The 15,764-nt window shown below is 45.0% G+C and overlaps 1 protein-coding gene across 4 annotated transcripts in view; it reads right to left on the bottom strand.

Annotated features, from left to right (window-relative positions):
* Positions 1-15,764, bottom strand: part of PLEKHG5 (pleckstrin homology and RhoGEF domain containing G5) — a 252,202-nt gene that overhangs the window by 62,192 nt on the left and 174,246 nt on the right. The window contains exon 1 of one of the 4 annotated variants that reach the window (XM_033922904.1): positions 10,757-11,545. The exons of the other annotated variants lie outside the window; for them this stretch is intronic. Within the exon in view, the coding sequence (XP_033778795.1) occupies positions 10,757-11,077 (321 nt within the window). The 5' untranslated portion in view covers positions 11,078-11,545. Of the gene's footprint in view, positions 1-10,756; positions 11,546-15,764 lie in introns of those variants that run through there. 4 annotated transcript variants of the gene reach the window in all.

The raw sequence follows: 15,764 nt of genomic DNA, 5'->3' as shown, positions 1-15,764 counted from the left end.
GCAGCGTGGGTTTGAACCCACAACCTCAGGGTGCTGAGGCGGTAGCTTGAGCCACTGCGCCACACTCTCCCCCTTTAATGTTTAATGTTACAGGTTCTACTTTATGGAACAACCTTTCTGGAAGTCATAAATCAACCTGTGGAAGTCATAAATCAGATATCATCCATATTATTTCAGATAGAGCAATGGACTATCAGTTTTAGGCTAAAACTAAATACGGAAAAAACAAAAAAAATTTTTAGCCAGTCCCATTGATAAAATAACAGAAACATCGCTTTGTCTTAATGGACATGTCTATCCAATAACCAATTCCATAAAAATCTTGGGTATCACGCTTGACCGCCAACTGACTTGGATCAATCATACAGACTTGGTAGTACAAAAATGATTCTATACATTGTGGAAATTACGGACCATTAAAAAATACCTCGATCCAGTGTCTTTTAGATTACTGGTACAATCATTGATCCTACCCTTTCTGGATTATTGTAACGTCATTTATTTAGGATCTTCCCAAAAGATTTTAAGAAGACTGAGAATAGTTCAAAATGTTGCGGTTCGATTGATATTGGGCCTGAAGAAAAATGACCCCATTAGTCCATATGATCGATCATTGCATTGGCTAGCGTTGGGAGCAAGAATACGATTTAAGTTTTCGTGTATTTGTTTTAAGCTGATTTCAGGAGAGTCTCCATTTTATTTGTTCCCTCACTTTGAATTTTATAGACCATCGAGGATTACGAGAAGCTCTAACTTATTTACCTATGCCAAGCCAAATGGTGTCCTTTTTTGAAAGGACCTTAGCATTTTAGGCAGGCAAACTTCAACGTTGGCTCGGTGAATGTCTTCATCAAGCCGTGTCTTACTGTTCTTTTCGAAAATGAGTAAAGTCTGCTTTGTTTGACAAATTTATCACATAATTAGGCCTTCTTAACATTGGAATTAATTTACCACTTTTAATCTTGCTTTTTTTAAATCTTATGATAAGTATGTACTTCGCTGATTGTTCAGTTTCTTACACTGTATACCGCCTAGAACTCTTGGGTAATGGCGGTATGAAAGAATACATTTATTATTTTTATTATTTCTCCTTGCCTACGTACACTGTCAAGATTCATCCACACTGGGAAAATCCGGCATGTAGAAACACTGAAGAAACATCTTACAGTTTCAAGAAGGGGAAAAAAAAAAAAAAAGCCCCAAGAGCCTGCCAAATGTCTTATTACCAGAGTTCAAAGTCCAGACTGTTACACAATCACTAAAAAACTGCAACCTCACCTACATAAAAAGGTCTTATTGTAAAGCGACAGATACTCATCCCCTCTCTATACCTCACCACATTTCTTAAAAAGCTTTGAAACTTATTCGCAAAAGGTCAGAATTTCTTTTCATATCCCTCAGGAATTCAATTAATCCTTCCCGATGGCGATTTGTATCTAGCTTTTAATTTAATGGAGACAAGAGTGCTGAATTAGGGTAAACCAGGGGTAGGCAATTCCGGTCCTCGAGAGCCAGAGCCAGGTCAGGTTTTCAGGATCTCCACAATGAATGTGTACGAGATGAATTTGGATGCACTGCCTCCTTGAGATGCAAATCTATCTCATGCATATTTAGTGTGGATATCCTGAAAACCTGACCTGGCTCTCCAGGACCGGAACTGCCTACCCCTGGGGGTAAACCAATGTTGCAGACAGCAACAGCCAGGGTTTTAGGGGGGGGGGGGAGGTTGGAAAATTATTATTGAAACTCCGTTTTCTCCATCTTTTTATAAACCTTTGTTAACCAGCAATCCATCTGGGACTAAGCTAGGCTGAAGCTCTGTTTCTTTGGCTGCCGAGTTTTGTGTCCTCAAACAGATGGTAAAAAGTGTTAGCCTCAGTGGCATCGTAAAAGGTGAGTGGCGTCCCTCCCCCGCCCTCTTCCCTGCACCCCCTGCTGCGCGTGCGCCCTTGTCCCTTTCCCCGTCCCTTTTTAACTTCTCCGGCATGAGCAGCACGCCCACGTATGTGTCGGCTCGCCCTTTGACGTCACTTCCTAGTTTCGGGTCATGGAAGTGACGTCAGAGAGCTCGCCGATGCCAAAGCGGGCTGCAACCTCACACCAGGGGAGTATAAAAGATATGGAGGAAGGCAAGGGGTGCGCGGACCGCCCCCCCCTCCCCCGCCACTTACTACGCCCCTGGATAGCCTATCTCCTCTTTTCCCCTTTCATACAAAGCCAGTTGAACTGGCAAATTAATTTGTAACATAGTAGATGACGGCAGATAATGACCCGAATGGTCCATCTAGTGTGCCCACCTGATTCAATTTTAAAAATTTGTTATTTTTTTCCTTCTTCTTCTTAGCTATTTCTCGGCAAGAATCTAAAGCTCTGCCTGGTACTGTTCTTAGGTTCCGTCAAAGCTCACTCCAGTCCATCTACACCCTCCCAGCCATTGACGCCCTCCCCAGCCCATCCTCCCCCCAAACGGCTATATACAGACACAGACCGTGCAAGTCTGCCCAGGACTGGCCTTAGTTCTTCAATATATACTATTATTTTCTGATTCTAGATGCTCTGTGTTCACCACACGCTTTTTTGAACTCTGTCACCATTTTCTTCTCCACCACCTCTCTCGAGTAATAACTCAGATGTTACTTACAAGTATTGGTATGGGGTATGGGTGTGTCTCCAACTCATACATGCAACTGGTAGATTACTATAAGTTGCACAATGCATTAATTTGTGTTTATTTATGCCTGCCATTGACCTGGTAGAAACACTCAAGTTTCAAGTTTCATTAAAATTTTATGAATCACTTAATCTTAATACAAAGCAATGAACAAGTCTAAAAAAACCCATATAATACATTTCTCGTTACGGGGAGATGATCTCATCAACATAGACAAAATAATGGACATGAACAAACCCTTAAGGGAAACGGGGGGGGAGGGGGGAGAGGGGGGAGGGAGAGAAATACAATATGTGACAGTAAAGGAGACGAATGGGGGGAAAAAAACAATATGGAAGGAAATGACGACAAGTAAAAATCTTGCAAAGGTTAAAATGGCAACGAAGTTCTAAAAAAAATTAGCAGTTAAAAGCGTCTTGAAAAAGAAAGCTTTTCAACTTGGGTGAAGGTGGTAGTGAGTGGCCTGGTGGTTAGGGCTGCAGCGGCAGCCTCTGTGCCCTACAGCTGCAGGTTCAAGTCCAGCACCGCCTGATTGCGTTTGTCACGTGGTTCTGTTCGGACTTCCTCCTAAATATCTAACAGATCTCTTTTCACTTACTACTAACAAACACGGTTCATAGACAACTAAAGGCGCGCGCCGACAACTGAGCGCAAGATGGAGGCGCGCGCCGAAGAAAATTGCAGTTTTTAGGGTCTCCGAGGGGGGTTTTTGTTGGGGAGCCCCCCCAGTTTACTTAATAGAGATCGCGCCGGCGTTGTGGGGGGTTTGGGGGGTTGTAACCCTCCACATTTTACTGTAAACTTAACTTTTTCCCTAAAAACAGAGAAAAAGTTAAGTTTTGAGTAAAATGTGGGGGGTTACAACCCCCCACCCCCCCCCACAACGCGGCGCGATCTCTATTAAGTAAAGTGGGGGGGCTCCCCAACAAAAACCCCCGTCGGAGACCCTAAAAACTGTAATTTTCTTCGGCGCGCACCTCCGTCTTGCGCTCAGTTGTCGGCACGCGCCTTTGTCCCGGCGCGCTTTTGACCTGACACCAACAAACACAAGAGATGCTCACTTTTGAGTTTTATTTCCCCATCTGTAAATGGCTGCAAATTTAAACAAAATCACCAATGTCTACTGTCCTATCAGGCAGCTTTATGGGGTAAAGATTTGGATCAATTAATTGCGACTTCCAGTACTTAAGTAGAGTTCGGGGGGCATTTAAAAACATATCTATTTGCCAAGTGCTTGGGTAACTAATTCTCTTCATTCAACTGTATATTTCATTCTTTGGTGAACCGCATAGAGCTTTATGGTCCTGCAGTATATAAGTTGATTATTATGTCAGGTTATCTTATGCTCCTTGTGACCCTGGGCAAGCCACCTAACACTCCTATTGCCCCAGGTGCATTAGTCAGGTTGTGAGCCCACCAAGACAGGTAGGGAGAAATACTTGAGAACCTGAATGTAAACTGCTTAGGTTACAACAGTGGTCTCAAAGTCAAACCCTTTGCAGGGCCACATTTTGGGATTTGTAGGTATTTGGAGGGCCTCAGAAAAAATAGTTCATGTCTTATTAAAGAAATGACAATTTGCATGAGGTAAAACTCTTTATAGTTGATAAATCTTTCCTTTTGGCTAAGTCTTAATAATAATATTGTCATTTATAGCTAAAGAGACATGATCAAGAAACTGTTTCATTTTACTTTTGTAATTATGATAAACATACCGAGGGCCTCAAAATAGTACCCGGCGGGCCGTGAGTTTGAGACCACTGAGTTAAGGGGAACAGCTAATCGGTTGGCTGGGTTGGAGGGCAGAAGGGAGAACAGGACAATCAAGCCATTGTGACATCACTGATGAGGCTGGCTCTTATTGGTGGAATGAGGCATTATGACATCACAATCTCAGCTCTGCTTCCCAAAGGCCAACAGGATGTCATGGTTATAGTTTAGCCAGTGGTGTCAAAACTCAAACCCTTTGCAGGGCCACATTGTGGATTTGTAGGTACTTGGAGGGCCTCAGAAATAAATAGTTTATGTCTTATTAAAAAAATGACAATTTTACATGAAGTAAAACTCTTTATAGTTTATAAATCTTTTCTTTTGGCCAAGTCTTAATAATATTGTAATTTATAGCTAAAGAGACATATGATCACGAAACTGTTTTGATTTACTTTTGTGATTATGATAAACATACCGAGGGCCTCAAACTAGTACCTGGTGGGCCGCGAGTTTGAGACCACTGTAAATATTAAAATTAAATGAAAAGTGGTAACAAAATTCCGAAAAGCCTGGGATACACACAGAGAACCCCTCACTTGCAAATTAGATATCAACCGTGGCCCGGGCACTCCTTATCCACCATCCTACTTTATGTAATAGGGCTACCCCACTATTACAGCGCCATGACCATATTATAGACCCGTCATCAAATGTATCTCATAATGAATCCCAACAAGCAAGCTTTTTAATCTTGTTGTGTAAACCTTCCTCCTGATCCCATAATAATAGCCCCAAACATCCCGTCCTTCGCTCTGGAATAAGCCATTTGGGCTGGCTTCTCTCTGTAATTTTCTTTTAACTGGAAGCATATTATTGCCCACTACGGTCATGGCAACCTTCTTTATGATTACTGACTCTCGAAGTTGTTGGGAACAGGAGATGAGTATTTAAGGAGCAGGATTTATGCAACGCTCTGCTCAGCATCGCTTCAAACTTTCTGAGCAAAGCTCTTTCTGACAGGCAGTCATGTTATTTTCCAGGAATATTGTTCAAACCCATCAATTAAGATTACTGGTAGGATATACATTTAAGAGTCTTTACGAACAGATGGTCTTATGATGGGTTTCATTCAGCCATGATGGCTATTTAAAATGTGGCAGGCAGCTGCAGGGCACGCCCACTGGGAAAGAGAAGGGTCTCTTGCTGATTTCTTAACAAAACTATCTAATTGCCTATCCATGAAGTACTCCGTAGAACACAATAAGCATCCATAAAGTCACTGGTAGAGTCAAATGCGTGTAACATAGAACATGACGGCAGAAAAGGGCCACGGCCCATCTAGTCTGCCCACACTAATGGCCCACCCCCTAACTACCTCCATGAAGAGATCCCACATGCCAATCCCATCTTTTCTTAAAATCTGGCACGCTGCTGGCCTCAATTACCTGTTGTGGACGATTATTCCAGCGGTCAACCACCCTTTCGGTGAAGAAATATTTTCTGGTGTCGCCATGAAATTTCCCACCCCTGATTTTCAGCGGATGCCCTCTTGTGGCCGTGGGTCCTTTAAGAAAAGATATCTTCTTCCACCTCGATAAGGCCCGTGATATATTTGAACGTCTCAATCATGTCTCCCCTCTCTCTGCATTCCTCGAGTGAGTACAGCTGCAACTTACCCAGTCGTTCCTCATACGGGAGATCCTTGAGATCTGAGACCATCCTGGTGGCCATTCGCTGAATCGACTCAACTCTCTGCACATCTTTTTGATAATGCGGCCTCCAGAATTGTACACAGTATTCCAGATGGGGTCTCACCATGGATCTGTACAACGGCATTATGACCTCAGGCTTACGGCTGATGAAACTTCTATGGATACAGCCCATAATTTGTCTAGCCCTGGATGAAGCTTTCTCCACTTGATTGTCAGTCTTCATGTCTTCGCTAATGATCACCCCCAAGTCACGTTCTGCTACAGTCCTTGCTAGGATCTCACCATTTAGGATGTAAGTCCTGCATGGATTTTTGCCGCCAAGGTGCATGACCTTGCATTTTTTGGCGTTAAAACTTTAGATCAGTATCTCGCAAACTTTACGAAGCCATGGCTCGCGGCATCGGGAAGAGTGCAGACGTCGGGGCGATGACATCACGCACACGAGTGATGTCATCACATCGACACCCACCCACGCGCGAAGGCCCTCCAGACAAGGTCCTCGGCTGCCAGTGGGAGGGGGGTAGTGGGGGCTGGAAGGGAAGAGGCACAGAGAGAAGGAGAGGTGCTGCCTACGGGACATGCCTCTCGCCTCAGCCAGTGCCGCTCCTCCTTCCTGGCGTCTGGCGCCACACCTGGAATCTCGGCTGGCCCACAGTTTGCAATATACTGCAATATAAGGCCCCCCCCCCCATCCTAAAACCATAGAAACATAGAAAGATGACGGCAGAAAAGGACTATAGCCCATCAAGTCTGCCCACTCCACTGACCCACCCCTTTAAGTCTACAGACCCCCTTTAAGACTACTACCACTCTACTGACCCACCCTCTCCTATAAACCACACAGAAAAAAACTATGTACCTTTCTTCAGACCTAATCTTTAAACCTGTTCTCCCTCAACTTCTTCCCCAGCTCCTTCTAACATGGAAATTATGCAATAGGAAGAAACTTGTTTTAACTTTCTTCTTTAATAAACAAACTTTTATTCTAACCTAATTTCCACTGAAAGACAATTCCATAGGATAGGAATCGCCACTGAAAGCAGCTCTGGCCCATCACACTTAAGATAAGTTCCCTTTTTTTAAAAAAATGATTGATTGATTTGCTCACAGTTGGGAATTTCTCTTTTTCACTACACGACATGGGTCTAGTGATTAATATGGTTGATACTATCCTTTTGATAACTCATTCTTTTTTATATTTTGCACACAACACTCCTGGAGCTAAAACTTAGATATATATGCATAACTAATTTGGAAAAAAATAAAAATAAACCGCACCCGCGTTGGCACTAAATAATGTTTGTGGGGAGACCCGGCAGTGCACTGTACGGCGCACATGCATTGCGGATGACCCCTGGAGAATCTCCTACGTATTAACGGAGGTCACCGCAGACTGATTAGCCACCCGTGTGTTAATAACGTTTATAAACTATTTCCATGATTTTTATATAAAAAGTGAGCCCAGGGTCTTGTGTGCAAATTAGTGAGATACGGGAGCAGGTCTTTTTGCAATTCGTCATGAAACAGTACATATCTGTCCGTATGACAACTTCAAATGTTATGGACGGTTCCTGGAGGAGCCTAGTGGGTGGTGTAGTCAACCATAGAGATGGAGACTCGGGTCCATACCCCAATCTAACTACTACACTTATGGTGGAATATGTGAGCCTTATAAATTCCACCCAAATTCTACTGTACCTATAGGCGATACCTGCAGGCATAAGGGCTATTGGTGTTGTGTACAGTTGGGTGTGTTTGGGAGGGATCACCATACACTTTAAAGGGGTTATGGTGAGATGTGGACTAGAGAATGACACGGTGGCAGTTACCCGAGGGTAACCCGCCGAAACGGTGGGGGGGGAAAGAGTGCTCACTGCGGGCACGGGGACAAGGCCTTCACCGCCCCGTGGAGTGGTGAATGGCCTTGTCCCCGCAGTTAAGGGAAGGAAGGCGCGTGGTCACTGATCACGCACGCAGCCCCCTCCCTCCCTCTGGCCAAATCTATCTCCCTCCCTCCCTCCCCCTTACCTTCGCGGCGGTTTAGTAAAGAAACTTACTGAAGCTGGTGGAGACTGCCTGCCAGCAGTTGCGTGTGTGTGGGCGGAAGCTTCTCCTCTGACGCAACTTCTGGTTGCATCAGAGGAGAAGCTTCCACCCACACACGCGACTGCAGGCACAGGCAGGCGGTCTCCGCCAGCTTCAGTAAGTTTCTTTATTAATGCGCTGCGAAGGTAAGGGGGAGGGAGGGAGATTCTCGGGTCGCTAAAGGGCGGTGAGGTAGTGAGAGGGAAGGGTGGATGCTACGGGGACAGGGACGGGGCAGTGAAGGGGATGGAGGGATGGGGATAGGGCAGGGAGGGGACAGCGGGGACGGGGCGGAGAAGGGGACGGTGGTCCAGTGACGAGGACAGATTTTTTCCCCGTGTCATTCTCTAATGTGGATTTGGTCCTTTTTATATATTCACTGCTGTCCTGGGATGTCTATGTGACCAGTCTACTAAAAATGCTGCCCCTCCTACATCCGAATGGCTTGTTTTGTGCGTTTTTCTTTTGGACGTGGTTGTTGTTTTTGTTTTTTTTAAATGGTTCAAAAAGATAGATTGCACATCTGAAAATGGCCATTTTCAAAAAAAAAAAAACCCCAAGATAGACATTTTGTAGTTTTGAAAATGGACATGTTTGGTACTAGATGTTTGTGTCTCTTCCGCAAAACCATCTAAATTCAGATTTGGACATCATACCGAAAATGACCCTCCACGACTCCTGAACTGTGCGTTGGAAATTTGACATGTTGTTGAAAAAGTAATGTAATTTTATTGACGTGGAAGACGGGCTGTATTCAAATAAGTCATTTGCATAGATAAAACATTGTCTTACCTATGAGAAAACAGCTTTGATTCTTGCTGCCCCAATACACTCCACACACAGAGGCCTGTACCTGGTCACACACATTTTTGTATTAAACTGTGGACTGAAGCTTTGCCCTCACCAACTCATTCTTCTCCATTGTCCATTACAGCAGCTTTGCTAAATTTTCGAGTCTGACATGCCGACCAATGCTCCATCTAAGGACTGGCCGGGTGCATGAATTTTTTTTTTTATTTTTTTTTTCACGTGAGCGACAAGTTCTAAAAGCTAACAGTTTTCCAGATTTGCAAGTATTTTTGTGAGCGACCGTGCAAAATCTGTGAGCAACGCTCCCTGAATGTGTGAGCGATTGCTCATGTGCTCAGCTTAGAGCAGGGGTGTCAAAGTCCCTCCTCGAGGGCCGCAATCCAGTCGGGTTTTCAGGATTTCCCCAATGAATATGCATGAGATCTATTTGCATGCACTGCTTTCATTGTAATGCTAATAGATTTCATGCATATTCATGGGGGAAATTCTGAAAACCCGACTGGATTGCGGCCCTCGAGGAGGCACTTTGACATCCCTAGCTTAGAGGGAACATGGCTTCCATATAGCTGTACATCCATAACTGCTGTGATAATGCTGTGGGTTCCCATGCCACTGGAAGTGCAGAAATGGGCTATTAGCTCAAGAACATAAGAATTACCACTGCGGGGTCAGACCAGAGGTCCATCGTGCCCAGCAGTCCGCTCACGCGGCGGCCCTTAGGTCAACAACCAGTGCCCTGAGTCTAGCCTTACCTGCGTATGTTCTGGTTCAGCAGGAACTTGTCTAACTTTGTCTTGAATCCCTGGAGGGTGTTTTCACCTATAACAGACTCCGGAAGAGCGTTCCAGTTTTCTACCACTCTCTGGGTGAAGAAGAACTTCCTTACGTTCGTACGGAATCTGTCCCCTTTCAATTTTAGAGAGTGCCCTCTCGTTCTCCCTACCATCAGTATTTATTAGGCTATAATATCATAAGCTTTCACTCTGCTACTTCTCAGGCTTTATTTTTAAATCCCTTCCTGGCTTTGCTCAATATCCCAATGGCACTTCTGAGCCAGGGACACAGTCCGCAACTTCTTCCAGAACCCTGTGAATGCAGACCCTAATTTCTGCCACTGAACAATAGCACACTTCCCCCCCCCCCCCAATGGACCGGTGGTTGAAGAACACTGGTGTAAACCACGTCTACAGGACACTTCTAGCCCAGGCAAAAGCGGCTGAACCCACGTCATCTATATGGTAGTACACAGCAGTTACCGCCAAGCCAGCCCCTAAAATATTGTTCAAAAAGCAAGCATTTTCACAGGGATATTCAATCGTATGCAATACCTGCAACGTGACCCCCTAGGCCAGTCCTCGAAAGCCGGAGCTAGATCAGGTTTTCAGGATATCCACAATAAATATGCAAGAGATAGATTTGCATCTCAAGGAGGCAGTGCATGCAAATCCATCTCACACATATTCTTTGTGGATATCCTGAAAACCTGACCTGGCTCCGGCTCTCGAGGACTGGAATTGCCTACCCCTGCCCCAGGCGATGGTACGCACACACATAAAAGATCATCAATTCAAAATATACCCCCCCCCTCTTGTACAAAGGTGCGCTAAGCTTTTTAGCGCGTGCTAAACGCTAATGCGTGCGTGTTATCCTATGGTCGCGTTAGCAGTTAGCGCGCGCGTTGACGTAGTGCGCAGTAAATCCACGCTAAAACGCTTAGCGCGCCTTTGTAAAAGAGGGACATAGTTCTTGAAAATGCTACTTTCATTACTTGTATCTGTATCTCCTTGCTTATCTTCCTCTTCGTCTGCCATGGGATCATATAAGCCTCTCCCGAATCAAGCGCAGCTGTCTTCTCCACCGGTTCCAGAGCTTCATCAAGCTCAGAGTCCAACTGCCCTTGGCCATCGTAAAGCAGGATCCTGGATGCCACAAGCCCCGGTGACACCAACAGAATGAACTCATTCCCAGGCTCTGGATGTAAGATTTTGGGAGGATCCAAACTGGTAAAGGATGTGAGACAGTTACTATCCGAAGCGCCGTAGCTCCTGCCCTTTGGAACATTCCAGGTTTTGGTTCTCATCCCTGGCATCTTTTGGCGTATAAGATTAGAAACCTAACTTGCAGCTTGCACAGTTAGGCCCGCAAAAGTCCATTAATGACATACCGACACTTCGAGAACAAACAAAACCATAGCAAAGAATGCAAAAAATCAATCAGAGGAAACAACAATTGTATTAAACCAGGAAAACCCCTGAGAATTTCAAGTTTACAAAACACCCACATTATCTCTTGAACTACCCCCCTAGCGAGTATAGCGTTCCTTAAAAGAAGAAATAGTCTATTTAAACCTCTGCCGTTCGAGAGAGAAAAACAGTGTGAGTCCTTCAAGCTCCGCTCTTCAGCTCATCCTCCAGGGATCAGGCTGGGCTTCTTCACGCCTTGGTTAATTTTCACCACTTGTGCAGCTCTCACTGGATAGAGAACAGAGGACTTGGACCGTGCCTTTCACCTTTGATACCACAGCCCAGAGATATTCCTCGGTGGCAAGATCCCCCACACGGATGCAAAGAATAAACCTCAGATGCCTCTTTCCTGTTTGCTTTTGCTATAGAAACCAAGCAAATAATATATTTGCCTACTTGCACGCAATCTTCATTTCTACAGCTTAAGAGAGACCCGCCTATCTAGAAGAAGCAGTTTCAGCGTTGATACAGCTTCCTCTTCTCTGTACACACCCTCCTAGTCCGTGCAGGATTTATTACTGATGATTAAAGAGTGTATAGACACTTTAATGTTTATCGGCCTTCACAAGAACTTTCTACTTATCCCGTTCTATGAGATATAGAGAGCTGTTTTTCAGGACCCTTCCATGTCCCTCCTATCTGCCTACCCCTCCGTTCCTCTTCCACATCTCATTTCATACGAAGGCCACACATGGTATTAGACACCTTTGGCAAATAGACATGTTTTTAAGTGCTGCTCCTCCCAGAAATGCTTACAAGCAACATCAGACTTCAAATTGTGAAGATGCAGTGAGTCAGGCCTGCTCTGGTTTTCCAAAGGTCACTTAATATCCAGCCCATGATTCACATTTTTACAAAGAATACGTTGCAAAATCAATTTCACAAGCATCTTTTAGTGCAGTGGTCTCCAACTCAAACCCTTTGCACGGCCGCATTTTGGATTTGTAGGTACTTGGAGGGCCTCAGAAAAAATTGTGAATGTCTTATTAAAGACATGACAATTTTTGCATGAGGTAAAACTTTATAGCTTATAAATCTTTCCTTTTGTCTAAGTCTTAATAATACTATTGTAAAGAGACATATGATCAGGAAATTGTTTTATTTTACTTTTGTGATTATGATAAACATATCGAGGATCCTCAAAATAGTACCTGGCGGGCCGCATGTGGCTCTGGGGCTGCGAGTTTGAGACCACTGTTCTAGAGTAACACTTCAGTATGACAAATTACCCCTCCCCCTTTTCACAAAACCACGATAGCGGGTGTTTTTAAAGCCCAGGCTGGCGCATTGAATGCTCTGCGCTGCTCCCGACGATCATAGGAACTCTATGAGTATTGGGAGCAGCGCCGAGCATTCAGCATATCAGCCTGCGCTAAAAAACTCTATTGCGGTTTTATAAAAAGGCAGGGGGGGGGGGGGCGGGACATGTCCAGGGAAATCCGGACGTCTAGTAACCCTATATAAGGCCATAATAAAAACACAAGTATTATGGTGGTACGTTCAGTGGGAACAGCCATTTTAGAAAAAAGAGCATGCACCGCTCAGAGCTTTGTACACAGGGTATTTCAATAGGAGCATATACACTATCTTTTTTTGCAACCTCAACGCTTAAGTATCCGATTTTGCAAAACTGCATGTCCAAAGGGACCCCAATTAAAAAGCCAGGCTTCCAAACTTGCATTTTTTTTCTTTTTGATTTCTGCGGTGGTTTTATGCTTACATGTGTTTATTTAATCACACCATGCACAATATTCAGTGTAGTTTAAGGGTGCTCTATCTAAATATCTGTGGATATTTGTGGATAGAGTGGTCACAAGTCTTGGCGGTAAATTAGCAAGGGGTTAAGCCTTGATAAAGCTGTAATGCGAAACATGTCGGCAAGATGTTTCCCCTAGCCAGAGACCACAAGATATAAAGCTAAGTACTGCTTAATGTTTTAAGCTTCAATGTTAAATCGCTTAAACGCTAAGAAATAATATAATACATATCACAAAAGAAAATTAGTTTATAGCTGTAAAAAGGATCCGATGAGGAGCTAACAGGTAAAGCTTAGAGCAATGAACGAGTTTGAGCTCTGAGTGGTGGCGCTGAGGTTCCTGAACAAAGTTAACAGTAAAAAAAGAAATTATAAGGATCCACTAAAACTGAGTTTAGTTTAAGATTTAGTTTAAGTTTAAGAGTTTAGTTTAAGATTTATCTAGTTTAAGATTGGAGACCTACATGTGTTTATTAGCACAAAGTGCAAGAAGAAAACCAATGGCAAGATACACCATTTTCATAATACAATAGCACGACCCAGAAATCCCCGTCCCCTTCCCCCCTTTCGGAGGCGTTTTTAAACCCCAGAGAGATAAGCAACAACTGACCTCTCAACCGCTCCTCCAGCTCTCAGGTCCAAATGAACAGCTAAGCTGGCATATCGGTTCATAGACAAAATCGCGCGAGACAACGGCGCGCAGACAACTGAGCGCAAGGTTGACGGCGCGCCGAAGAAAAGCACTATTTTAAAGGGTTCCGACGGGGGGTGTTGGTGGGGAACCCCCCCTATTTTACTTAACATACATCGCGCTGGCATTTTGGGGGGTTTGGGGGGTTGTAACCCCCCTCATTATACTTGAAACCGAACTTTTTGCCTGTTTTTTAGGGAAAAAGTTCAGTTTTAAGTATAAAGTGGGGGGTTACAACCCTCCAAACCCCCCACAACGCCAGCGCAATGTCTGTTAAGTAAAGTGGGGGGTTCCCCCCCACCCACCCCCGTCGGAGCCCTTTAAAATAGTGCTTTTCTTCGGCGCGCTGTCAACCTTGCGCTCAGTTGTCGGCGCGCCGTTGTCTCGCGCGATTTAGTCCCGTCACCGGCATATCTGCTTGCCGATGACGTGGACCTCGGAAGTGACACCAGAGAGAGCCGACGCTGGCGCAAGCAGCAGATTGGAGTTACTGCTCGCGTCGGAGAAAAGCTAGAGATATGGTGAGGGGGGAGGAAGTAAAGGTGCGTATACTGTAGGGGAGGAGCGGGGGGGGGGTGGAGAGGACGGGTACCAGTGCCCCCACCATGACGCCACCTGGGGCGGACCGCACCCCCCCTCCTTACAAGGGCTGAAAGCTAATCTGGGGTCCTGGAATAAAGGGCTCCTTTTACTAAGGTGCGTTAGGGCCTTAACGCGCAGAATAGCGCACGCTAAAATGCCACGCACGCTAGCCGCTACCGCCTCCTCTTGAGCAGGCGGTAATTTTTCGGCTAGCGTACCTTTTGTAAAAGGAGCCCAAAGCGTTTTGAAGGTGAAAAACCATCATTTTGAACTGGATCTGTCGACATATAGGAAGCCAATGGAACTGTTTAAAAAGGGGGCGCGACACGACCTTGTCTTTTTGCTCGACATATAAAGCAGAAAATCATATTCCAAAGGGACTGTAAACGTTTCAGCTCAGTTTGCTAACTAATATAAATGGTGCTTATCTCTTCTGAAAGGATCTTTAGTAAATTATGTTTGCACGGACAGCACACACAAGGTCCTATCGTGCACCATAAACTCTTATCAATTCAAGCAAGCTTTTAATGCTTTTCAGCTAGAGACAGACAACTAGACTAGAGTAACCTTTTTTTATTAGAAGAGCGATTAAACAGTACGGTAGGTAAAATTGCTTTTGCAAGCAATGACCTGGCAGGGCCCAGAGAGCTCAAAGTGTACAATGATCAGGAACAGTTTGCTCCATAGCCAGTCACGCACTCACCCGCTGAGCTCTGACTTTTCATCTGCCACCTGAGCCAGCAGGTGGCACAGTGCAGGGCCACAGGTGTCGGGGGAGGGGAGGCATGGGGTAGAGAGGGTGGGATCCCAAGTTACACCACTCGGCCGGTGCTGGTAAGGGCAGAAGCCCGGCAGTGAATAGTGGCGCCCACCTGCTGTCTAATGGCCGGCAATTAAATGATAAAAAGCCAGCTGGAAAGGCGATTGCCGTCTGCAGCACCATATCAGTTTGCCCCCTTGTAAAAAAAAAAATAAAAAAATACTATTTTCACTCTGCCTCGTTAATTGTTCTAGTATCTACAAACGCAATGTACTGTACTGCAAGATCACTGAAGAGTTCTATCTACTGAACGCATTTCAGTTGCTGAAAATTGCAAGTTTAATGCAGGTTTTCAATCTTCAAGAGACCTTTTCATCGGATTAAAGGGTTAAAACCATGGGCTTGCACTGCGGGGAAGGGTGGCGTTTGGGGCAGGCAGGCCATATGGGCCAGTGGGAGAGTCGGGGCTACAGGAGGCGTTCGGGGCCGTGACTTTTTTTTTTATTTTTTAACTTTGTTTTTTTAAGAGCATCGGGGCAGAGCAGGCAGGAGAAGCGCATCGGGGCGGCAGGAAGGAGAGATTTGGGAAAGAAGAGAGTAGGGCTTCAGAGAGTCGCTTCTTGGGATGATCGGCCAGCCCAGTCGGTTTGGAAAATTTGGTTGGTGAATCGCGTCCCTGTCTACTCTGCATGCGTTTCTCCTCATTTGCATGCACGGATTCGAAGCAGATCGCAGGAGAGGTTA

Source organism: Geotrypetes seraphini, chromosome 15 (assembly GCF_902459505.1).
Source record: "Geotrypetes seraphini chromosome 15, aGeoSer1.1, whole genome shotgun sequence".
Lineage (NCBI taxonomy): Eukaryota > Metazoa > Chordata > Amphibia > Gymnophiona > Dermophiidae > Geotrypetes > Geotrypetes seraphini.
This window is presented reverse-complemented; position numbering and strand designations above follow the sequence as displayed.